This window comes from Mangifera indica, chromosome 10 (assembly GCF_011075055.1).
Source record: "Mangifera indica cultivar Alphonso chromosome 10, CATAS_Mindica_2.1, whole genome shotgun sequence".
In the NCBI taxonomy this organism is placed as follows: Eukaryota; Viridiplantae; Streptophyta; class Magnoliopsida; order Sapindales; family Anacardiaceae; genus Mangifera; species Mangifera indica.
The window spans coordinates 891,214-916,754 of NC_058146.1; the positions used below are offsets into that span (position 1 = coordinate 891,214).

The 25,541-nt window shown below is 33.9% G+C and overlaps 5 protein-coding genes across 17 annotated transcripts; 2 read left to right on the forward strand and 3 right to left on the reverse strand.

Annotated features, from left to right (window-relative positions):
- Positions 1 to 237: 237 nt before the first annotated feature.
- Positions 238 to 6,444, reverse strand: LOC123227635 (inositol-tetrakisphosphate 1-kinase 3-like). 10 transcript variants are annotated; one of them, XM_044652716.1, is made up of 11 exons: positions 6,004 to 6,444; positions 4,774 to 4,855; positions 4,460 to 4,492; positions 2,253 to 2,373; positions 2,028 to 2,120; positions 1,539 to 1,658; positions 1,269 to 1,445; positions 1,037 to 1,092; positions 858 to 942; positions 724 to 782; positions 238 to 642 (listed from the first exon to the last, which is right to left on the reverse strand). In XM_044652716.1, the coding sequence occupies exons 1-10, from the start codon at positions 6,153 to 6,155 to the stop codon at positions 763 to 765; spliced, it is 939 nt and encodes a 312-aa protein (XP_044508651.1). In that variant the 5' UTR covers positions 6,156 to 6,444; the 3' UTR covers positions 238 to 642; positions 724 to 762. The 10 variants fall into 10 exon arrangements, with proteins under 10 accessions (XP_044508651.1, XP_044508648.1, XP_044508652.1 ...); XM_044652715.1 differs by lacking the exon at positions 724 to 782 and having other exon boundaries at positions 418 to 534; positions 642 to 704; XM_044652713.1 differs by lacking the exon at positions 724 to 782 and having other exon boundaries at positions 238 to 534.
- A 2,123-nt stretch (positions 6,445 to 8,567) lies between these two features.
- On the forward strand, positions 8,568 to 12,258 carry LOC123227046 (pyruvate kinase isozyme A, chloroplastic-like). Of its 2 annotated transcripts, XM_044651662.1 has the most exons (8): positions 8,568 to 8,903; positions 8,984 to 9,507; positions 9,641 to 9,728; positions 9,833 to 10,023; positions 10,461 to 10,579; positions 10,732 to 10,975; positions 11,083 to 11,317; positions 11,690 to 12,258. In XM_044651662.1, the coding sequence occupies exons 2-8, from the start codon at positions 8,992 to 8,994 to the stop codon at positions 12,016 to 12,018; spliced, it is 1,722 nt and encodes a 573-aa protein (XP_044507597.1). In that variant the 5' UTR covers positions 8,568 to 8,903; positions 8,984 to 8,991; the 3' UTR covers positions 12,019 to 12,258. The 2 variants fall into 2 exon arrangements, with proteins under 2 accessions (XP_044507597.1, XP_044507595.1); XM_044651660.1 differs by having other exon boundaries at positions 8,568 to 9,507.
- Positions 12,259 to 14,125: 1,867 nt separating this feature from the next.
- Positions 14,126 to 17,661, forward strand: LOC123227230. Its single transcript, XM_044651941.1, has 4 exons — positions 14,126 to 14,429; positions 15,102 to 15,331; positions 16,703 to 16,810; positions 17,388 to 17,661. Exons 1-4 carry the CDS (start codon positions 14,228 to 14,230, stop codon positions 17,484 to 17,486), a joined length of 639 nt encoding a protein of 212 aa, XP_044507876.1. The 5' UTR covers positions 14,126 to 14,227; the 3' UTR covers positions 17,487 to 17,661.
- Positions 17,662 to 18,650: 989 nt separating this feature from the next.
- Positions 18,651 to 20,854, reverse strand: LOC123227228 (tubulin alpha chain). Its single transcript, XM_044651938.1, has 4 exons — positions 20,590 to 20,854; positions 20,042 to 20,276; positions 19,578 to 19,948; positions 18,651 to 19,482 (listed from the first exon to the last, which is right to left on the reverse strand). The coding sequence occupies exons 1-4, from the start codon at positions 20,680 to 20,682 to the stop codon at positions 18,829 to 18,831; spliced, it is 1,353 nt and encodes a 450-aa protein (XP_044507873.1). The 5' UTR covers positions 20,683 to 20,854; the 3' UTR covers positions 18,651 to 18,828.
- Positions 20,855 to 21,351: 497 nt separating this feature from the next.
- LOC123227231 (protein SHORT HYPOCOTYL IN WHITE LIGHT 1-like) lies at positions 21,352 to 25,244 on the reverse strand. Of its 3 annotated transcripts, none has more exons than XM_044651942.1 (4): positions 24,888 to 25,244; positions 24,583 to 24,807; positions 24,431 to 24,496; positions 21,352 to 22,064 (listed from the first exon to the last, which is right to left on the reverse strand). In XM_044651942.1, the coding sequence occupies exons 1-4, from the start codon at positions 25,029 to 25,031 to the stop codon at positions 21,909 to 21,911; spliced, it is 591 nt and encodes a 196-aa protein (XP_044507877.1). In that variant the 5' UTR covers positions 25,032 to 25,244; the 3' UTR covers positions 21,352 to 21,908. The 3 variants fall into 3 exon arrangements, with proteins under 3 accessions (XP_044507877.1, XP_044507878.1, XP_044507879.1); XM_044651943.1 differs by lacking the exon at positions 21,352 to 22,064 and adding an exon at positions 22,401 to 22,761; XM_044651944.1 differs by lacking the exon at positions 21,352 to 22,064 and adding an exon at positions 22,768 to 23,495.
- Between the last annotated feature and the right edge of the window lie 297 nt (positions 25,245 to 25,541).

A 25,541-nucleotide genomic window follows, 5' to 3' on the forward strand; every position in this document is an offset into this window, starting at 1 on the left:
AAAAAAATTCGATTTGCAAACAAGTTGACTGGAACATCATCTGAACTAGAATTTGTGTCAAAAATAAGTGACCGAACTGTTTTCCTGTATGTCCATCGATCAGCTCTTGTGCTTGACACATTATTTTGTTTGTTTATATTGATATCCAATTATTTATACACTAATATTAATAATTTCACACCTCTTAATGATTATTTCGGAGTTCAATGATTTTTTTGTCTTTAATACCTATACTAGTTAAATCATCAAAAAATATTTAGTAACTTCTCATCGAGAGTGATCATTCATGTAAGTTAAAGCAAACAATAATAAAGCCGAGCCCCCATCGGCTCTGATTGGTTTTAGAGGAATAAAGGACTTCCGAATTGAGATGCACCCCTCAATTTGATTGCTTCATTTATACTTGATATGGCTGAATTTGTACTGAGAACCTTGTATGTATATGCTTAAATGGTTGTGCTTAGGCAAAAGCTTTTCACGCCAGTCAAATATGTAACTTAAAACCAAATTTGAGTTTCCAGAGGAGACCTAAACCTACAATTTGGAACATTCAAGTATTAGGTCTCTTCATATACTTGCTCTGCACTAGGCTCACTAGAAAATCTGTAAAAATGTGCTCATAATCTGGCATCTTCCCGTACCCTGCATGCAAAAAAATTCGGCTAATCAGCCCCCACCTTCAGCATCTTCTCCGGGGAATTGGACTGTTTAACATAAGCATACATGGATTTAAATATCTTTCCTTCACATCTTTAGGGGCACTTATGTGTTGTGGAGAGAGACTGGGGTAGAGGAAACTGTAAAAATCTTAGAAATAAAATGACATAATGGTACATATGCTAACAAATTGTACTTGCCAGGAAAGTAGTTGATGTCAATGACATAAAAGACGTCTCGGGTCCCATAATCACGGATCATATCGATGTTGAACAACCGCAGACCCTAAAAAATGCAGTACCATGTAATTAAAACTAGATATATTACACAGCTGCAGCCACATAGCTCAACATATTAAAGATGGGAAAACGTCATTTACCAGCCGAAGACGGAGTTCCCTTGCAAGCCTTTCCAGCAACGGTCGAGGAGGAAGTTCTGCAACAAGAATGCCACATCAAGCAGAGTGAAAAGCTGGGGCTGCAAACCGAAAGATAAAAAAAGAAGAAAGAAAATTGCATCCCTCGCATCCAACTTAATTTGAGAAGCTAGGAAAATTAGTAAGAGAGAACTAGAATATTTCTCCACCCAAATTTTAGGGTCACATGTCTCACCAGCAATGCCAGGGTCCAAATCTGCATCATCTGCAGAAGCTGCAGCAGATGAAACCCTTGGAAAAGGTATCAAACCAACAACTTTTGCTAGCTCACATTTACTAACATTAGGAAGAGAAAACCGCCTTACAACCTTTATTGCTTCCCCAACAATATAAATTTTAAAAAGTACACCACCTACAATAAGAAAAGTAGAAGAATTTAAATTTCAAACTTAAGTGATGCTACATGGAAAATGATTATGTTCGCGCATCAGATGTAGCACTGTACCATGATTGACAAACTCTTGTAAAACCAAGGGAGGCTCAAGTTCTGCAAGGGAGAATCGATCATAAGCGAGAAATAATTCATGTGACTTGGCACTTCCATCCACTACTAGAGGCTTTGCAACTAAAACAATAAACAAACCAGGGAAATAAGCAAACAATACTCAGTTAGGTCAGACCAAAGAGAATTAGAACAAAAGAAATAAATCATTCTCAAGCATCAAGAACTATGTTTTCCACATCTCCAGCTGATTTTATAAATTTTCTATTTGAAGAATCTATGACTCAGGCTCTCCCACCACATAAAAACGTAACAAAAGGCATAAAACTTGAGAATCTGGCTGATGTTTTCTTGGCCCTACCCATCAGTTCAAAACTGAACCCTCTACAACTGTCATGCATCAAGCTGCTAGTATTGAACAGATGCAGAACTTCTACATATTAAGTAAAGCTAAATCCACATGTCAGAAAAAAAATAAATAAATAAACCTACCTATTGGCAACTTTAGACCAGCTTCAAAAACTTCATCAGGAATTGACATTGGATCATTTTTTATGACCATTTGTTTTGGAACACAGACCTTTCCTACAAAACATATGGTCAATGTATATATCAATGAACTATTATTCCCATGTGACCTACAGTTTTCTGAAAAAAATTCATATAGGTGTTTTAGAAAATGACTGCCACAGCTCAACAAAATGGTGCTTAATCTACCATGGCAGTCAGACAAGTTAAGATTTGCCACATCCTGGAGCATTGATTGCCGATTGCACAGGTGTTTTATTGCATCTGGAGGATCAAGGACAGTAACTTCTGGATGTTTCTGCCTGTAATCCTTCAACAAAAAAGAACGGTATAAATGAGCTCCATTATATGCACACACAATCAAAGACAATAACACAAGTGTCTATTTTTGTGTGCATATGGATATGAATACTCCACTACAACTAATAATTGCAGGAAGTTGGCCTGATTCTAGCCATTTCATAAACCACAAACTATGTATAGCCAAGAACAAAATGTCAAGCCATAACGAACTTGCGAGGCACAAACAAGAATTTGTGGCACCAAGAGCATTTCATACCAAGAAACAATTTACTTTGAAAAAAAATGGAATTAGAAACTCAAATTTGCATTTATTTAGATTCAAGTCATGAAAGAGTCAACAAACAACTCTCTTTCTCCAGAAGAAAGTTCCTTATATAGTGTGATAAAAGAACCTCGATTTAATCCATAGTACTTTATTATCCTCAAAGCCCAAAGAATACTCCAATAAAGAATACTTTATCAAATATATTTCTTCCTCACAACCTAGAAACACAAACATTCATTGCAGAAGCAAACAGAAAAGAAGAAAATATAATATAAATGAGAATGATGCTGATGGGAAAAAAGTTTCTATCGACTGTGTACAGCTGAAGCATAACTTGATTTTGTAAATAGCAAGCATAACAAGGGATACAGAGAATTATCCTTGGGACATTAAACCATACATCATTTTTTTTAATGATGGGTCAAATATTTGATAAATAAATCACAAAAAGTAAATACTGATCTAAGAGGCTGTTTTTCGTAAGAAAGAAACAGATATTGTAAACATAAGCATAATTTATATGATAATAAATGAAAAAAACAACAAAAGAGTATTAGGAGTGGTTTCTTTTATATTGCAAGTACATCAAGAAATATGGTAAAAGTGGTCTCCATTAAACTTAATCATCTTCATTTCTTTTTCTGAGAGTTCAGTTACTTTAAGATAATGAAAACAAGGATTCAGATATAGAAAAGTGATCGTTTTAAGTGCCATGTTTTACACACAAATCAAAAGGCACAAATTGGGTCGTGTTTTAAAAGTTTCTAGTTAATGCAACATGTCATGAAATAGTTTCACTGAATAAAAACGAACATTGAAGCATACTTTATATTCATATAGAGATGCATTTACTAGGAATCAATAAGTTTTTTTCTTTTTTAGATTTTAGTTTACTTTTTAATTAGAAGAAGACAAAAACAGGAGTGGTGTGGGCAAAGAGGAGAAGAGGAAGTAGAGAGGAGTGAGAAAGATAATCAACACCAATTTACATTAAGATCTATTTATAATGCTAAAAATAAGTCTTAGTTGATAAGATATCTAATACCAAAGAATCTAGGTTCAGCATCAAAACTCAACTAAAAACCTATGTTCTATAATAGTTAAAATTCGTGTTAGGATGTTAAAAGATAACGCTTGCTGGTTATGCATCACTTAATTGTATAATTAACATAATATTTTATTTTTCTTAATAATATTTTTAGAGTCTTATATTATATATAAAAGAAGAAGTTGATAGCATGAATTAGTATAAAAATCAAATGCATCAATTAGATATATTAGTGCATACAGCAGAGTTGGCAAGTAATGGAAAATAAATTTGGTGAATTTTCTTTCACAGTTATTCTGAACATGTAACAGCATGTTTTGAGCTCCAGTATAGTCAATCTCAAACAACATCAAAGTTAACCAAATGAGCCACCTATGCCCAACTAAGTTAATAAAACGCTAAAGAAAAACTTCAACACTAAACATTTTATTTGCAACCAAGCCCACCACACCTAAACAAATCATCTAGATTAATTTCAAAGAAAAATCCTCACTTGATTGGATTCTTGAGGGACTGATTTCAACTATCTGATCATCATTCATGATGAGAAGAGCAAATCTCTGCAAATTGTGTCAGACAAAAATAAGTTTTAAGGTTCAGGCGATTTTGTTGGTAACCAAACACCATTATTCATGCTTAATAGTCAAACATGAAGAGATCACATAATATCATGCTATAGCACAAGCTGAATGACCCAAAAACAAGGTAGGACCACAGTTTCTATTACAACATGATTAAAAAATACAAAATATTAAAATCATGAAGTTCAAATGAACAAACCTCAATAACCTCGCACCACTCCTTTCCAGACATCTGCAAGGAACACAAGGTTCATCAAACATTAACTTAAATCATTAGAACATATTTCTCGTTCTAATCTCTTTGAATATGTTCTTCTAATTTTATTTATTTATTTCCAAGGCCTAAAAAAATACATATTTCGACCACAAACAAAGAAAAGAACCCCTGAGATGCCAACCTAAGGCTGCATACCAATTCAAAATCACAATGGGACAATTTCTAATTATTTCACCAGAAATTTTATATGTATTAAGGGATTTCTGTATCAGTTTTCAACTAAAATCAACACTTACCTTATGCAAGACAATATCAAAAGGACCTTGATCTAACAGAGGTCTGTTTGTGTCAATGGCAACAAATGTAATCCCCTTACTTCTGCACAAGCAAAACATATTCTGATTGATTATCATCAAATATCAAAATAAATAGCCAGATTTTCTAAACTTAAGCTATCATGGGTTAAAATTGTTTTTGTCAAACTAAAATATACAACCAGCATAGACAACTTAACGATTATTTTGGTTTTTTCAACGGTAAAGGCATGTCCAAGTATAATAATAAATGCAAAAAACTCTTTCTCCCAATTGTACTGCTCATTTACTAACTACTCTAGATAGATCTAAAATAAAATCTGAATGACTTCAGGTAATGTTCTGCCACATAGAAACCTCCAGAAAGAACAAACACCGCCATGACTTAAATATTTATAAAGTAAAAAATAAATTCAATAGATATATCAAGGAAACCACCAAATGTTCAGGGTCACATCGTGATAATCGTTCATGGTCTCATCATTATAAAAGAAAATTATGATGATAAATGGAATACATTATTTCAGAATTTAATTAAATACATTATACGCAGATAACAAAAAAGATGTTCACTGTTTATTCAGATGCAAGGAAAAGAATAAAATTTATTTGATGCAAAAGCATACAGGGAGCAAGCTGACAGCCAGCTTGGTAACTTCCTAGAGTAAAATATCTTTTCGTTTAAAGTTAGGACGAATTAGGTAAAGTTAAACCTGCTAAATAAAGCACAACAGTATTTGTTAAAATATGATTTTCAGCTACAGACCAAAGCACTGCAACATTGACTTTAAGTTCTTCAGTAGAGACTAATCCACAAGGTATATATGGTGGAATATTCCCACATAAAAATTCGGAAAAAATTCAAAGATCCCTGATACCCAGAAGTGAAAAATGGAATACTTTTCACACCAAGAAGAAAAGGTAGTCTTGCCATAAGAGCACCAAAGACAACTACCACTAGAAAACAAAACCAAATCTTCGGTATCCCAAATCTAAATAACCATAAACTTCACAAAATCTCAGTGAAAAAAAAAACTTAAAAATTAAAAACACAACCAGATAAATTGGAAATCAACATTAAAGGCTAAGAACATAATCATTCCTCAACAGAAACCCAGAAATACTAAAATTCATCAATACTAGCCAAATTTTAAGCAACTGTAGAGCATAAAAAAGAATTTCACAAAACGAGTGAACTGGTTGTGTAAATACCGAGCCAAGACTTCAAGCTTTGGTTTCAAAAAACTGTTTTTCTTCTTTGAAGTCAAAGCGTAACCAACAACAAGCTCTTGTGGCTGGAAATTTTCACTCTCTTTCGCCTCTTCTTCTTCTGCTTCAGGAAATGTTTCTCCGTTCAACCTCATGCCCACAAATTTCTTTCTTTGACTTGAAAAACCTAATTTCTGAACCAAAAATTAAGCTTTTTATCTCCTTCAGGAGGCTTAACCAAGAACGAACAAATTGAAAAGGTGAAAATGTTAAAAGAAATTAAAGGTCAGTTCAATCTCTTCATAATGACGGAGAAGGAGAGAGTATTTGTGGGGTTTATGGGATTGAAGAGAGAGAGAGAGAGAGAGAGAGAGGAGTAAAATTTTGTGTTCTCCTGAGGCCAAAGCAGAGAAACATTTCAGTTGGTGCTTTAAACATGTTGAGTAAAATTAGACGAAGACACAACTAATATTAATTTATTCTACAAACTAAATGACGTAGGTAATCGGGGAATCTAATTGTTTTTTTTTTTTTTCCTTTTTAATATCACCGGGTCGGGTCATATTTTATTATTTGTATAATAGGCATGATAAATTAAATAAATTTATTTATATAATATTTTAGGATATATATTTTTATATATTATATGATATTATATTATTATATATTTAAATTAAAATTATTTAATTATATAATAATAAATTCTTTATATACTAAAATTATATAAAAGTATATATAATTTATATACTTAAATTATATAAAAATATTAAATTCTAATTAGAATGACAATAAAGTACTTGATTATAAATAGAAATGATAATAAGAATAAAAATAAAATACTCAGTTATTATTTGTAATAAATAAGAAGGGATAAAGATTTTTAATAATTATCGTAACAAAAACGAGAAGAAAATGAAAATGTGTCATGGGAGCACATTATTTTTATTTCTTTTGGTTTCATTGTCATTTCTAATTATAAATATACCTTATTTTTAGATATAGGAGGTGCAAATCAAACATTCTCAATTTACTTATCCTTAATTTTTAATTAATAATCATAGAAACAAATCAATTAAAATAAAATATAAATATATAATAATAAAAGTAAGATCTAAAAATTGAATGAGAAAATAAGCGAAACAAGTTTGTGACTATCGAGAGAATAAAAAAAAAAAGGCTCTGATAAGATCCTTCCACGTGCCACATAGAACCCACCCCACCGTCCAATTTTGAGATTCTGAAACCCATAACCCCAGCCTCGGACTACTCCATTTTCAAATTCTTAATCCAGCACAAACGGATTCGGATTCGGATTCTGACCCACTTTTCTGCCAACAAGCCGGAGTGAACTTAGATTCTTTCGTGCTTATACTTGTTTCGGAGAAGTAGGTTTGTATTTAAATTAAGTTAAATTTAAATTTAATTTAATTAGACGAAGAGGTAATTCAACTTTAGATTGAGTTCATCAAATCAGTTATGAGGGGAGTTCAAATTTAGTTTAAAAGAAAATTTCAAAACTTATAGATTGCCTTCAGTCCATGGCTTGAATTTATTAATTATTATCAAAATAATGTTATTTTATTATTTAAAAAAAAAATTGGTATGAAACAAATCTTAAATGGGAATAGGAGGATGTTTTAACAATAAAATTATATGTATTTATTTTGAGTACATAAATATGTACATATTTATATGTGTCATCATGTGATTAGATGATTTTAAATTAAAAATAAAATAATAATCAATCATATGATGATATATATGAGTGTATATATATTTATGTATCTAAAATAGATACACATAGTATTGTTCATGCTTTAATTGCCAAAATTGCAAAGAACATGCTTCAGAGTTAGGCATTTTTGTCGGTGATTTTGACGAACGGTACACGCCACTGACTCATCCTCTTTCGTAGAGATTTGACATTGTAAACATCGCCCACCAGGTCAAAATTTTTATACAATTTGTAGGATAATTTATAATGAGGGTGTTGAAAATGATGTGATAATCAAATCGAGTTAATATTTGAATTAAAATATAAATTTTTAAAAAAATTAATTTAAATATTAATTAAAAATATAAAAAAATAAAATTTTGATTCAATTCTCAATTTGTCTAATTTGGAAAATTGATTAATTAAATTAAATTAGTTTGATAAAATTTTAACAAAAGAATAATTAAACACGAAACCGGTCATAAAATCTTGAACAAAAATTTAAAAAAACAGAGTGATTTTTTAAAATTTAGTTTAATACCGGTTAACCAAAAATCCATTTTGATAACATAGATTTTTGTTTTAAAACAAAGACCAAATTCTAAAAAATAATATATATATATTTTTAAATTTAAATAAATATTATTATTCTTATTTTTAATAAAATACAAATTTTATTTAAATCAAATTGTTTATTTGAGGCTAAAACAAATAAAAATCGTTCTCACAATTATAATATTTGATAAATTAAAATTTCGATGTTAATACAATGTGTTAAAACTTGAATCTGTGCGCTCCTGGTGGACGTTCAAACAGCCTTTATCACGCGAGACCACAACTTACAAGGTACAACCCCTTCACCGCGGCAATTGAAGCAAAAACAAAGCAGAAAATGACAACATTCGGACAGACAGCTGAAGCAACCAGACACAACGGCACTGGTTACACTGCGTGAGCCGAAACTTAATTTCAACGGGTTACGGGCTTGTTGACCGTTAATATGACACCACCAATGCCGCCCTTTCTCACCCAATTTTTTGGCTTCAAATTATTTAATGCCCGAAAATTTTTTCTTTCTTTTCTTATTTTTTTATTGAAAGTCACCAATAGTTGGCCGGTACCTTGTGTACGACAACTCTATTGAGTTAGTGCCGGTGTTTTCAACCAAAAATCCATCGACTTGTACACTGTATGTTTAATTCTTCTCTCAAAATTTGATCTTTCACTATATTGCCCTGAAAATTTCTCACCTTTAGTTCATCTTGTTAGGTTCATCAATGGCTGTTGCAAATTATGATTCAATTCTTTCACCCAAAATTAGTCCCAGGGTCAGTTCCAAGACTCAGATTTGTGGCACCCCAGTTGATCTTCCAAGAGGGTTTTCTTGCAAGGGAAGAAATCTCAAGCTCAAGTGTAAGATGATCAAGGCTGAAGTTCAAGCAGAAGCAGTGTTACAAGAGAAGAGTTTGCAGGGTCTGAGTTTGGGGTTCGATGTGGTGTCACAGGGGGAACTGAGAGAGAAGGGGTTCATGGGGATGAGGAAGACGAAGATAGTTTGTACTATTGGGCCTGCATGCTGTTCAGAGGAAGCTCTGGAGAAGTTGGCCTTGGGAGGGATGAATGTGGCTCGGCTTAACATGTGTCACAACTCTAGGGAGTGGCATCAAGATGTGATTAGGAAGATCAAGAGGTTGAATGATGAAAAGGGGTTTTGTGTTGCTGTGATGATTGATACTGAAGGTAGTCAGATTCATGTGGTTGACCATGGTGCTCCTTCCTCTGTCAAAGCTGAGGTATTTTACAAGAATCCCACTTTTTGATTTGGATTAGTTTCATTTGTAGTTTGATTAATTATGAATAGATATCAATTAGCCTATCATCTTGATATAGAAATTGTAATTTTGATGGTTCTGATTTGGGCAACAGGTGGATTCAATATGGTTGTTTACAGCTAAAAAATTTGAGGGATCTCTTCCTTTTACAGTGCAAGCAAAGTATGAAGGCTTTTCTGAAGGTAGTGAATGCTTACTAACTGTGTCAAGAATCAGTTTGTCTAAATGAAAATGGGAAATATTTTGAGACTTCACCTCAGTCTAAATCAAATGACTTGTTTGGCAGGTATTGAAGTGGGCGATGAGCTTGTTATCGATGGAGGAATGGCAAGCTTTGAGGTGACTGAAAAACTTGGGAATGATCTGCGATGTAAGTGCACAGATCCCGGTCTTTTCCTACCTCGAGCAAAATTGAGCTTTTGGAGAGATGGGAAGCTGGTGGGGAGAAATCATGGACTCTCTACACTGTCAGAAAAGGTATATTTTACATGCCTCTTTATTTGAACTTTGTTATATTGATTCTAATCAGAATGTTATTTGAATCGGCATTCTTACTCTACTAAGTGATATGATACTGAAAATATTCAGCTTCTGTTCAGAATTTTTGTTAGGCCTGCTGAACCATATTAACTAATAGAGTTCATACCTTGTATTCAAGTATCACTTAGAAAGTTCTCTTGAATTAATTGAAATTCCAGGTTCTGAAATCGAATGTACAAATTTTAATCATTTTTTACTAAATACTCAAAATAGATTATGACTGATTTCCCTTTAGGAATCTGATCCGTGCTGCTATAATAATTAGTAACTATAGATGATCTTGCCGCTGCATTGCAGGTGATTATAACATGATATAATACCTCATATGATACTGTGATATTGTCAATTAAAAAGTTTTCCTTTCATGTCTGTAGGATTGGGCAGACATTGATTTTGCAATTTCTGAAGGTGTTGATTTTGTGGCCATGTCATTTGTAAGTGATGCCGATTCTGTCAGGCATTTGAAGAATTATCTCTCTTCGAAATCAACAAAGTAAGCAAGTATACATCCTTAAAAGAAATTATTGTGTCTACAACCAAAATTTTTGCAATGAAAGTTATGTAGAGTGCTGGATATGAATGAAATTAGTTCTAGGTGTATATTTCAGAATTTGAAGTGCAAACGAAATTTTTTGGTCATTTTAGGTCCATAAAAGTACTGGCAAAGATTGAAAACCTGGAGTCTCTGCTGAAATTGGAAGAAATTGTGGATGCTTCTGATGGAATAATGGTGGCTCGAGGTGACCTTGGAGTTGAAATTCCGCTTGAGCAGATTCCAGCAGTCCAGGAGAAAATTACTCATGTATGTAGACAACTAAATAAACCAGTGATTGTAGCTTCTCAGCTTCTTGAGTCAATGGTTGAATTTCCAACTCCAACACGTGCTGAGGTTGTTCTCTCACATTAGTGTTATGCTAATGTTCTTCTATTGTTTAGGCGTTTTGTACTAAGCACAGAATGCTTTATCATACAACAGTATCTGCTTTGCATGATTAGGTTGCAGACATTTCTGAAGCAGTTAGACAATATGCTGATGCCCTGATGTTGTCCGGAGAGTCAGCAATTGGACCATATGGACAGAAGGCTATTTCTGTCTTGCGGATGACCAGCAGTCGAATGGAACTGTGGAGTCGTCAGGAAAACCAACAAAGTGCTCTCAAGCAGTGTCAACTAGGGGTATCACTGTCAGATTGCATTGCTGAGCAGATATGCAATTGTGCTGTTGAAATGGGTACTACTTCTTTTCCTCATCATTTCATCAATTTTCAGCTTTCATTAAACACATTTATCTGTATGCTTATCACCAAGCAATTCTCGGTCCCGTGGGATCAAGATGAAACCTCGACCAATGAAAGAAAGAACTATATTCTCACCACATATCATTCTAAAAGGCATGGAATGAGCAGTCTGAGTCACATTTAGTAATTGATATTCGTTTTTGTGCAGTAATTACATTGTTTATGCAGATGTTTGCATACAAATCTATGCACCGTCTGTTTCATTTCTTGTAATCAAGATTTTCACCAGTCATAAAACAAGAATACCATTTTGACACTCTTAGCACATAATCCTTCACACAAATGTTTTGGCTTTTTTGCTGCAGCTAACAACCTAGGTGTGGATGCCATCTTTGTATACACAAAACATGGGCATATGGCGTCTCTCCTGTCTCGTAACCGTCCATACCCTCCCATATTTGCATTCACGAATGATGATAGCACCCGGATGGCTTTGAATTTGCAATGGGGAGTTATTCCCCTCCTTGTCGACTTATTGGATGACATGGAAGCTAACGTATCAAAAACCATAGACCTCATAAAGATGAAGGGGATGGTAAAACAAGGCGATTCTGTTTTGGTGGTGTCAGATTTAACTCCGACTCATGTTACTTCGACAGCATTCCAATCGATCCAAGTGAAGACCATTGTTTAAGGCGATATGTTTGGCTGTTCCTGCTCAATCCACTGTGCTCTAGATGAAGAATTTGTTCTTAATAAAATCAGATTCTGTATGCATTATGTTCAGTTGCTGTCAATTTACATCTTATGAAGATGGAATTGTAGAATGTTGAATGTGAAAATAGACTGCCGAAACATCCAAAATCAGTGTAGAAATTGAATCTTGGAAGTTTCAATTTAGTGATGAGCCCACATGTCACTTTTGCTACCAAAATTTTAGCTGTATATGCACATTTTATTGGTGATTCAGATTTGGCAACCTCATCTTATTATTAGAGGTGGAATCAAGCCGAATGGATCCTATCAAACTGCGCTAAGTTCGATTATTGACAAATCGTGTTTGAGCATGTTTTTTGTGAACTCAGTGAGTTTGCAATCTCAAGACTCTAAAACACCGACACTTTTAAAAATTTAAAATACTACACGTGTTTTTGTAAAATATTTTTTACTGATTGTAGTTACGATAAATAATTGGTAAATATATAAATTAAAAAAATAAAAGTTTAAGTTTTTATCTTGAGTTTAAATTAAAAACTTTCTAATTTGATGAATTCGAATAAAATACCATATAATTCGGTTTGGGTCAATTACACCCCTACACTGCATAGTTTAAATTCGAACAAAATCAAATTTAAATTAAGAGATCAATTCGTGCTTAAAATTAAAATGAATTTGAATTGAAGAAAGTTTAATTCAGTTTGATTTAAATTTATAACTTAAGATTATAATTTATTGATAAAATAATATTATTGTATTTATTATTAAATAAATATGATAAATTTAAATCATAAATTCAAATAATAAATTAAAACAAACCTAAACTAAATAATTTTTATTAAAATAAAATGTTAATTTTTCTTAATGTGAATTGATTATTAGATGATCATGATTTGGTTCGTACCTGCTAGTTACAGCCTAAATTAGCTGCTCAACTGTCGGATGATGATCATCACATAATAGGCCAAATGGGAGTTGTCAATTAAATTGAATTGAATATTCATGTCTGCTCCCTTTCCATGGGCAAATTAAAAAACGAGGCAGAAAAGTCCACCAAGTAGTTGCATTAATAAAGTTGAAGCATTCTGCATCCATACGATACGACAAATTTTTTATTCTCCGGGTCTTATTTACATAGATTTATTATATCTTTAATAATATCAGCATATAATAATATTATATAGAAAATAACATGACGACAGACAGGGATAAGTTCAAACCAAACCGCATCTGAATAAAAGTGTATCTAGCTTGAGTTCTGTCAGGTTATCAAAAAAATGAAAATGTAAGGAAAAATAGTTGAAAAAATATATATATAGAAAATATAAAAAATCGTGAAAAAAATGAATTTAAAATTATTAATGAAGTATTAATGGATGTAAAAATATTATAGCAAAGATAAATGAAAGATATTTTTTCTTTGTAAGAAACGTAATACTATATAAATAATGGGTAAAAATATTAATGGATAGAATTAAATTAAAGTATAATCACATGTTGAATAATTTAATTATTTAATTTATTTATAATTTATATTTTCATTTTTATGTAATTATGTAATAAGATAAACAAACTTTAAGTAATAGTTATTAGTATTATATAATACGATATAATCTAAATAAAAAATAATTCATATTATAAGGTATATCAAATTAATATAATATAATAAATATATTATATAATATAATATATATTATTGATATAAATTTATATATATTAAAAAAAATAATGATATAATAGAAATGTATATAAAAATTTTTAAATTTTTAAATTTTTAAAAATATTTTTTAAAATAATGATATATTAATAAAATTATTTATATTATTATTTTATTTAATAAAAATTATATTATAGGGTACTATACAATATTTAATATTAATATATGAAATTGCATTTTGATACACAATTCAATATACAATTCTATTACCATTCTTCAAGTCACAAACTTTCCACGTCATCTTCAGCGCACTTTACTCAATTTATACCCCCTAAATCTAACGTATATCAGCCTGTGACACTGAAAAACATTCACTCACGTCAGGCCACGCCACCTCTAGAACCCAAAAAAAAAAAAAATACTATCACAGTTGATTTTTTAAAAATTTTCCATGCATAAATTTTCAAAATTTCTGAGTATGCAATTTGAAATCTGCTTGTTGCGAGAAAGCGACAAAAGCAACTAAGAAATGGCTGCCGCTTCTCTGCAGATTCTGAAATCCACTTTGTGGACTCCCGTTCCTGTTTCCCGCTCTTATTTTCCCGGAAAATTGGATTCTCCCGGGAAAGTGGCTCTCCGGTTTAGAAGCTATAAACGGTCGATTTGCTGCATCGGAGGCAATTTTAGGGTCTCTTGTAGTGTTCAGGACGGCGATAGTAATCAAATCAACGGCAAGTCGTTTAATATTCTGCCTTTTAAGAAATAAAAATTTCGTAATTTTTTTTTTTAATATGTTTATAATTTGTTTCTGTTCAGGAAGAATCCTTATACAGTTTAAAACAGGATTACAATTTGTTAATTTCCGAAAGCATCTAAATTGTTGCAGTAGATGTTAGGTTTTTTCAGTATGAGCATATGTACGATCGGATTGTAAGTTTTTTTATTTTTTCATGAAAATGAAATGGAAATTTGGATTTTGCAGCTAATGAAATATTGGATTTAACATTTATTAAGTTACCAATTTTTCAAAATACTTCGTGCTTAGCCAGTGATTTGTAGTTAGAGTAAGAGTTAAGCAGATTGATTTAGGATGCAAACACCATATGGCAATGCTTGAAAAATCATAAAGGGAAATTTTGTGTCGATTTTTGAATTGGGTTGTATTTGGTTGATTGGCCCAGTCCATTGATTTTGATAGCTCAGGGTATTTTACTCATTTCTGTGTGCAAGTCTTGGAACTCAAAATGTATGCTTGTGTTGGTTATGTTTTGTCATCCAGTGAGGTTCTGGGGTTTTGGAGGATTATAGTTTTATGTTTTCTGTCTGTGCTTAGCAGTATTCTCTGAAATTTTGATCAGTTGTTCATATGCTACTTATCGTGCCTCATGGAATATGTTTTCCAGGCGAGGAGCCTCCAGAGTCATTATTTATGAAGGAACTAAAAAGAAGGGGCATGACACCAACTTCATTGCTTGAGGACACAAAGAGGAGGGACAATGGATTGGATGATGAGATGAAACTGAGGGAAGAAGACAGAAGCTTCTCAAAAAGAAAGGCAGTCTCACCTGAGTTAGATAAAAGTTTATCTAATCAAAGGGAGCGCTCCATGGCACTGAATAGTGAAGGCCTTGAGGTTGACATTCCTTTTCCTTATTTATTGATTTGTTTAGAAAATTTGAAATTGATGCTTCCTAGTAAGTTGTTAGAACTAAGTCGTGTTTTCCTTGTACATATTTCAAACATGAGAAACTCACAAAGATTCACCTATTTCTGTTGACATTATAAAACCCAATATTTTATTTACCACTTTGGTGAAATGATTCGTGATTTTTTTTTCTTTTTCACCTCTAATGACTACTAATTTTAAGATGTCACACTGAAAATTTATCACATATCTCCTAAACAGAAATACTTGAAGGAGAACATGGAAATTATTTTAAAATGACTAGTGCTTGAGTTCAGAGTAATAATTATTCTAGGAACTCATGTTTCATTTTTCTACTGATCATTTGAGGATCGTAAGGTTTTCTTTGTCAATGTGCAGCATGAAAAGTTTGAAACTTAATTGATTCTTAAGGTCAAGCAGCCCAACACATATTTGACTTTGGGTGCACTAAAGGAAACAATTGGAGAGAATATGAACCTATGAAAAGTAGAATATCTTCTTAGAGGATTCAGAAACAGGAGAGGGTGAATGGCCCTTTTATAAAATTTTCACCTGGTTGGCCTTTCGTCACTGGTTTCACTATTATATATATATTTAGTCTATAAAGGATATTGCTTAGAAGATTTTGTCTCCTTGCGTACTCTGACTATGATTTTTGAGCTCTTAGTAATGAAAAACACGATATTGTTGGCGAGTAGTCAATTCTTTGATTAATAATTACTTTTCTATTTATAATTCTCATGGACATTATTTTCTACTGAATTGTGGAGGCACTCTTATTAGTTAGTTTCATATGTATCAACTGCATAATGTAGGTCCCAAACAGATATTGCTTTTAATATATTGCGTTTTTAAGAATTCATTGAAATTAGCTGCATTAAAACTTCTTGAAGCATGAGGAACATCAGTGTTTCCTTGGAAGTTCATTTATGCATTTCACTTGTCTGGATTCAGTAAGACATTATTGTATTGTGAAAACAAACAGATTTTCATCTCCTGTTAAAGTAAGGTACATTAATTGCAAGTTTTGGTATAGTTTCCTGTTATATGTTTTACAGAACTTTCGTTTGTGTGGGCCCTTTTTTTGTTAGTTTGATGATTATACTTTATATTCATATAAATCTGTATTCTTTTTATCTAATTAAATTTCAATGGCCAATGTTCAAGAAGTAAGTTTGCTTTTTAACAAAACAGTAATGTTTTCCTCATATGAAGTTAGTGCCAAACTTTGCCATAATCTTTGTTCTTAAACAAATAGAATATAGGTAAAGTGGGATTTTAACCCTATAGTTTTGTTCACTTGTGTGTGTAATGGACATACGTTACTATACATTTCAGGGATTGATTCCTCGTGCTAAACTCCTGCTAACAATTGGTGGAACATATTTCTTGGGATTTTGGCCATTGATCCTGATAACTGTGGCATCTTTTTCTGCTCTCTATTTAGTAAGCTCTCTTTCTTGTCCTAACATATTAGATCTATTTTCTATTATCATGGAGTTGCTTATTATATTATGGATGAATTTTTTAGGATCAATGCTGTACTTTTGTAAGCATTGCCTAAATTTAATCATTACAATCATATATATTATTTGGCTATTTGAAACCTATGACTGCCTGGTGGGTGAAAGAATATTAAGGTTTGAACTGTGATAGGTTGCAGCTCACTTAGTATGTGGTTGTTATCAGGAGTGTCATTTAGTTTTGTTTATTTTAAAACACACGAGTAATATGTCTACAACATTTCTCATCTCAGGTTGGCAAGATGCTAGGGAGATGTTTCTCAATTGAACCGCTTTGTTGTTCTTTGAACAAGAATAAAACAAGGAGTTTGAAAATTAAAGCAAAATGCTAAATCTTGGGCCATAATTGATTGGTAGCCATATTAGTAAATATTGTCATAAGGAAAATGCTTTGACCATGTTAAGATGTTCAGTTTGAGTTGAAAAGATGATTAGATCTTTTGTTTGCAGTATTTTGGTTGAAAAGATGAATGTTGACTGATTTGCTCTTTTGTTTGCAGTATTTTGGTTCAACCTTTGTTCACGATGCGAGTCAAACCCCTTCTTCTCCACCACCGTATGTTTATCCATATGCGCTATTGGAAGATGAAAGGATATAACAAATCGTGCCTCGTATAAATTGAAAAGACCCAACAGTTTTACCTAAACCTCATTCTTAAACTTCAGTTATAGGTATCTATAGCATATTTTCTTTGCTTTTGCTAATTCTTTCATGGTATATCTAAGTAAATAGGAACTTTTCTCATCAATGTTATGTTTGCCGTCTTGCCTCCATTTTCCATGCATGAAACTTGTTTATTAGCCATTAGAGTTGGATGTGATTTCACTTTTATGTTTCCTTCAGGTAATTAAACTTAACCCAGATTATTGAGACACAGTTTAACTTTAATTTAGCATGTGTCATTGAACCACTTTCTCTTGTTTATATGTTCAAAACTAGCTGCGGATTTGATCTAAGTTGCTCGAACTCGAATTGCTCTCAAATGAGTAGAAGTTTGCATCACACTTAATTTTTTTTTTTTGTGAATTTTTCTGAATTCAAATGATTCTTTTTCTTTTCAAATAAATCTTCTTCTTCTCCAACGACTGAGGCATCAACCCAAATTGAATTAGGGTGCATACTTTAGTTTTCACTCGAGAGAATCCTGATGCTCTAAGATTTAAACACATCTCATAATTGCAATTAGAACCCAAATCACATTTTTAATCAAAATTTTCGTCTGTTAAACTCATAAATTCCATTGTTTCCCTGCAAGCAGCAACAACACTCTTCTCTTGTTCCCTCTTTGAACAACCATAGCATGAGTCAGTCGCCATTCTTTATATCTAAAAGTAGCTCCTGCTTATGTTATGTCTTAGTCTTCTGTTCAGCTTCTGTCTTTCTCTAATCTTCACCAACTCTCGTCGCTTTTTCATCCAGTTTTATATTTAGAGTTTTCAACTTGAAGCCTCAAGATCCATCCTACGAGAATTTTGAACCATTCCTTGAGGTTGATACAACAGAAAGGTACGTGAGGTATCAAGACCTGATCCATTATATTCCAGAGCACAATTGCTATAAACCCTAATCAACAACATCCTCTCTGCGTTCGCCCAATGGATGAATCATGACAAAACTCCAACATAAACTGACTTATATTTAGCTAAAATCTTAGAGGATCAATTACTGAACTAACACTCCAATTTGAATTGAATCTTCGGATCCAACCCTTTTCACAACAGTGATGGGGTAAGAGGGTTACTATGAAATTAAAGACTCAGAATAAAATAACTCGGCAAAGTATTTGAATTATGATATCGAAGTTCTCATACTAAGCATTCAAACGAAAAAAACAAAACCCATGCAAGCAAAGTTATTACATAGAACAAATAAAACAGACACAAGAACAAACTAACACAGACATAACAACAGCAATCGGATATTGCAGGCACTTAGATCTCTTAGTACTCCTCACCATCATCATCGTCACCCTCAGCCGACTCAGCACCAACCTCCTCATAATCCTTCTCAAGGGCAGCAAGATCCTCACGTGCCTCTGAGAACTCTCCTTCCTCCATACCCTCACCCACATACCAGTGGACAAAAGCCCGCTTGGCATACATGAGATCAAACTTATGGTCAATGCGAGAAAACACTTCAGCCACACTGGTGGAGTTGGAGATCATGCAAACTGCTCGCTGCACCTTGGCAAGGTCACCACCAGGAACAACAGTTGGTGGCTGGTAGTTGATACCACACTTGAATCCAGTTGGGCACCAGTCCACAAACTGAATGGTGCGCTTGGTCTTGATGGTTGCAACAGCAGCATTGACATCCTTTGGGACAACATCACCACGGTACATGAGGCAGCAAGCCATGTACTTGCCATGGCGAGGGTCACACTTGGCCATCATAGATGATGGCTCGAATGCACTATTGGTGATTTCAGCAACTGAGAGTTGTTCATGGTAGGCCTTCTCAGCAGAGATGACAGGAGCATAGGAGGAAAGCATGAAGTGGATTCTTGGGTAAGGAACCAAGTTAGTCTGGAATTCAGTAACATCCACATTCAAAGCACCATCAAACCTAAGAGAGGCAGTCAAGGAAGAAATAACCTGAATCACCCAAAAAAAAAAAAAATTGTTAGACAAGACAAACCCACCAACATGATCGTCTACATTAGACCATTATTACAAGCTTGATGCATTACTTGCGAAACTAGACGATTCAGGTTGGTGTAAGTTGGGCGCTCAATGTCAAGTGAGCGCCTGCAGATATCATAGATGGCCTCATTGTCAAGAAGAACAGCCACATCAGTGTGTTCCAACAGAGAGTGAGTTGAGAGAACACTGTTGTACGGCTCAACAACAGAAGTGGAAACCTGAGGAGATGGGTAAACAGTGAAACCCAACTTTGATTTCTTTCCATAGTCAACTGACAATCGCTCCAACAGAAGGGAACCGAGCCCAGAACCAGTTCCTCCACCAACAGCATTGAAAACAAGGAAGCCTTGAAGACCGGTGCAGTTATCAGCCAACTTCCTGATGCGGTCCAAGCAGAGATCAACAATCTCCTTACCAACTGCAGCACAACGACACGTTACATTAACAATTCAGCATAACATCAATGAAGCTAAAGTAATTCATTGAAAAAGTATGACCGGGAAGTAATTACTTGTATAGTGGCCACGGGCAAAGTTGTTGGCAGCATCTTCCTTGCCACTTATGAGCTGTTCAGGGTGGAAGAGCTGGCGATAGGTTCCAGTTCTCACTTCATCGATGACAGTGGGCTCGAGGTCAACAAAGACGGCACGAGGCACGTGCTTCCCTGCACCAGTTTCACTGAAAAAGGTGTTGAAAGCATCGTCACCTCCTCCGACAGTTTTATCACTTGGCATTTGGCCATCAGGCTGTTCAAAAACACAAACTCGGCATTTCAGATCCCGAACATTTTCCAGAAAATTATAGATCTAAGGCTTCAATTAGAGTAAATCGACGTCGGCTAATAACATTTGCAATTACAGATAACACTCCTCAGATCTGAGCAAAGGTTAGTTAATTTTGATGAAATAAAACCAGATCCAGTATATACCTATAATTATACAATCAAAAGACGCAACTCTTTTCAGATCCGGTTCCAAAATGAAACAAAAAATACAGATCTGGATAAGATTTAGCCGAAATGAAGCGCATATGGATATATTTAAGGATAACAATACAGACCTGGATGCCGTGCTCGAGGCAGTAGAGTTCCCAGCAGGCATTACCGACTTGGATACCGGCCTGACCAATGTGGATTGAAATGCACTCTCTCATTTTCGCTGAATAAGAAGAAAACAACACCGTATGGGGGAGATTAGAAGAAGAAACCAAAGGAGAATTAAGACGAAGGCGTTTATTAAGACGCCTTCTGTTTTAGATGTTTGAAGCGGAGATGGTTTCTGAGGAGAGCTCAGAGAAGGATATTTATAACGGGAGAACAGAGATAATTGGGTGGATTAACCGGGGTTCGGTTAAGGGACGGCAATATGTGGTGAGGTGGCGGTGTCTGATTGTGCCGTTGTAACTACTTTGTCTAACCATGATTGGATTTTCCATTTTTGAATTTTTTTGAATTTTAAATTTTGCCGCTAGGCTGGCGCTAGGCCAGCAATGATTGCAAGTGGACGAGGTTGGCCTGTTTGGTACGTGGGGTATGCATGCCCCAGACCTGGGTTGACTGTTGTAAATATTTATAAAGTGAAGCCGAAGCAAGGATGTAAGTGCATGGTTTAAAACTTGTTGGTTCTCCACTGGAAAGGATAAGAAGTTTTAGGAGGCTCGATATTTTTCTCTCTTTTAAATTATAGTGTTTGGTAATTTAAGAAATGATAAATTACGCTAAATCAATAAGTTGTCACTGTTAAAATTAAGAAATGGTAAATTACCATCCTACATCAATTTTTTCCCGTTAACTTTAATAGAGGTATAACCTACAGTGGAACATACAAAAAGAAAAACTTCTGTCTTCATTGATAGCAAATATAAGATAGAAGGATTCAATTTCCATGGGCAAAATATGATAATAGAGGAAAATGAAATATAGCACAAGGCAAAGCAAAACCATGAAGGCTACTCTCGATAGGCATTTTCTGGTCCTTTTCAGCTTTAATAAATGTAGTATACAACTTCTAAATATCTCTTCAACATTCTGAAAACCAAGTAAACGAATAAAAATACGGACATATTCAGGAACCTTGTCAAAATTCGTAATTGATAATACAGATGCTATACCTGATGTGTGAATACATAGGACTGTCCTTGTGCATCGATGTATCAACTTGCAGGCTGAGCACTGGTCCTAGCTTTTACTTGCAGATCTCCGGCAATATAATTCGGGATCCTCATACAGGAAGTCATCCTTGCCAATGTATTCTACATTATTGTCAAAATAATAAATTTTTTTTCAAAGATGGCAAGCTTTCTGAGAGTTCTTGTAGCTAAGGTTGGTATTATTTATGCTTGGGACTATTTTTAAACAATTAATAACGTAAATTGATGTATCAACTTGCAGGCTGAGCACCGGTCCATGCACGATTCTCATCATCCATTTCATCCAAACGATGACTGCGGCTTTCTTGTAAATAGGTTATCCCAGTCCAAGCACCACGTATAAGTAATATGCTCGCAAAGACTACACTTCCAAGGGTGCACACTACCTAGATTTAGTATAAAAAGATTACAGAAAATGAGCAGCAAAATTTTTAAGGATCTAACTGGCTTCTAAGTTAAACTCGTATCTCAAGAAGTAATAAACTTCCATTTAAAACAAGTAACATAGTCTTTAAGGAATGAAAAAACAAGTAGCATTCATCTGCATTACAAACTCAACATATGCATGCTGATACATAAAGCTGAGGAAAACATAAAAAAGAAGTCCTTAACTTGAATAACTGCTTGCCAATTTGGACTGCTAATATTTTGCAAACACATGAATCAAGACCAGTCTTAATGCCTAGTAAGCACAATTGACATCCTCTTAACAACAATAGTAACACATTGGTCAAGCTGTCTAACTGATATCAAATACAGATGAATAAAAGCAGCTGACAAGTAACTCTTAAATCTTTTCTTCTTAACTTTTCACTAATCTTTCCACGAAGGGCATACATATTGCCTACTTTATTATCAATCGCTGTGATACCATGATCAATTGCAAAAACAGATCTACTACATAGATTGAAAAGTATTGTTGAGACAAGAAGGGCAAAAACAAATTCTAGCAACTTGATTGGAGAACCAATCGTAAAAAATAAGTCTTTTGTAAAGCTCAATTGTCACCATTTCTCCCCCTCATAACATTATACTGAACCTGGTCAGGTCAAACTCTGTTCTACTCTTGAGAAATCTGTCACTCTAAATACCATGAAAAGCAAGGTCAGATAAAAGAAAATAGTTTTTGTTCAAGGGGATCAAAACCACTCATTGGGATTTTTCAATCAGTTGGTAAAGATATCAAGCAACAGATCTCTATGAATTAGAGACATTACAAGTACATATATAACTGAGAATAACCTTCTCCACCAGTAAGGAAGAAAAGCTCTTTATGAAAAGAAGCTTTGTTATATTTTTGGAAGAAAACTAATCAGCTGAATTAACATCAATGACAATTAGGAGACACATTATAATGAAAACCATAACAAATTAGATGACAAGGTTTTAGAGGGTTCAGAAGAGAAGAATACTTTTACTAGTTGTGAACAGAAAAATAGTTAGAATTCGGACCAGAAACATCTAAGAAGGAAAAGCTTTTTGAAACTTCCAAAGGCAGTTTTGCTTCCATAATTCCAAATAAATGCGGTATATCGATTTGTGATACAAACCTTGGAAGAACCACACCTTAAAAGCTAGTTATTGAGATGAGAGATTCCAAAGCCGTATAAATCCCATATTAATTGCTCATACTTTTTAATGTGAGATTCAAGTTTCATACCTTACACTTGGGATCTTAACATACCACTACACTTCGTAGTCCCCGCGTCCACACGCGCTAGCTATGGGCTAGCTCTCTGCTAGCCTCGGACGAACACTGTAATGTTGGTGTCACTATCCACGCCGTACGATTGAAATTAGGAGACGTGATAATGACTCTGATACCAAATAATACGCACCTTAAGAAAACCACACCTCAAAAGCTAGCTATTGAGATGGGAGAGCTCAAGATTATATAAATCCCACACTAGTTATCAATACTTTCTAATGTAAGATTTAAGTCTCATAGCTTACACTTGGGATCCTAATAATTTGAAAATGTGTTTGGTTCAAGATCTTCTAAAAAATTCTGAAACTGTTCATTGCAAAATCATTGGAAGCTTTGTAAGGAAAAAATCAGACTCTAATGACTACCATCATAAAAGACGCTCATGCTCCTAAATCAGTTTAAGCTTAATGTCTACTAACCATTAAGAGTTGCTTTTGTGCCCGCTTTTGAAACTTGGCATCTTTTTTAATATTTTCAGGAAACGAGTGTCCTCTCAGCAATATTTATAAATGGGGAAGGGGGAAATTATAAATCTTGGGTTAATGCAAAAACCAACTGAATACAGTTTAACAGAATAAACAAGGGGAAAATCAAACTTAACAAAAAGAAGGATTCAAAATGACAGGGTTACACCAAACAAATTTCCCATTCTGTAATTCTCTACCTCAGAAAGAAACAAAGAAAAACAAAACCCCCAAAATTAGGCTCAAAATTGGAAAAATATTTCAATAACATTGCATGATCGACACACTTGAATAAGACAAAGCAACTTAGCTATCAAATTTAGATTAAGCTCAGCGTTATAAAGAATCATACTTATAATACCTAACTTAACAAGTATGACACCTCAAGTGTATTGTTTAAAGAGCATATTGTTGCTGTAATGTTGCTATATATTTTGCATAGCACAAGCATAGCATTTCCGTCTTAGCTAATAATCACGATTTCTATGAATTTTAGTTCGCAAGAAAATGACAAGAAGAATGGCATTATGAGAGTGAAATTAACAATCATGTGGAAGCATGTTAAGAAGTATAGCCTTACCTCAAGAAATGCCTTCAAAACCCACAGGAACGCGAGAATCAGAACTCCATTAACAGAAAACCCAACCTAAATTTTAACGATTACAATAAAAATCAAAATCATAACCAAACCAAAAAATAATCGAATAATTCCTCAAACGAAATGTTTCTTACCAGATTGGTCGAGATCGAGACTGGCAAAACGGAGCGTACTGCCTTTCTAGCTCTTCTAGAAATCTTCTTGAACATATTCTCAACAAATCTAACTAACAGATCCAAACTCCTATCTTCCTCCTCTTCTTCCTCTTCATCATCATCGTCGTCATCATAATCTTCGTTAAACTGCTGACTGATCCTACGGCCCCAATTGCGCGGATCATCCACGAGACTCTCATTTCCCTGCAAGAGATATTAGACTATAAGTTAGTTAAGAAGCATAGAAACAGAAATGTAGATAGAGAACCGGAGAGAAGAGGAACCTGAGGGAAATTAGAGGTTCTTCTAGAAGCTTGGAGAGGATTTAGGGTTCCAAACGTGAGGAATTTGGGATAATTATGAAAGTGAGATTTTTGTTGGGAGACTGTTAACAAAGAGGGAGGTGATATAACAAGTGCGAATGCCATGACAGTGAGTTTCGGTTTCCGATGATTTTAGGGCGTGGGCGTCTTCAGACATTGATAGCACGCGACAAGGTGGTTACTGAAAGAATTTGCGGTGAATTAATTAAATTATGCCGTGACGGCCAACGGAACAAGTGGGAGAGGTTTCAGCCATGCGTGGTGGTGCGATGGAAAATTTGTTGGAGACTTTATGAGTGCACGTGGCTCATTTCTCTTTTTTACCTGACTTTTTTTTAAAATCTGAGGGGTAAGAAACATATTATAATATTGTTTGATTAAATTAACTGTTTTACTGAATCGAGTTAAGTCTAAAAACTAGATTTACAGTAATTAGCATAGACTGGCTTGACAAATTCATAAACTCATGTTTTAATTCTAATCAAATATGGCCGAAAGACATTCCCACCTAAATTGTAGTAAAATCCTAAAGTTACCGTTTTTAATTTTCAAATATTCAAATACTCATTCATGAAATAATTTTTATTAAAAATTTCAACTAGAATTAAATATAAA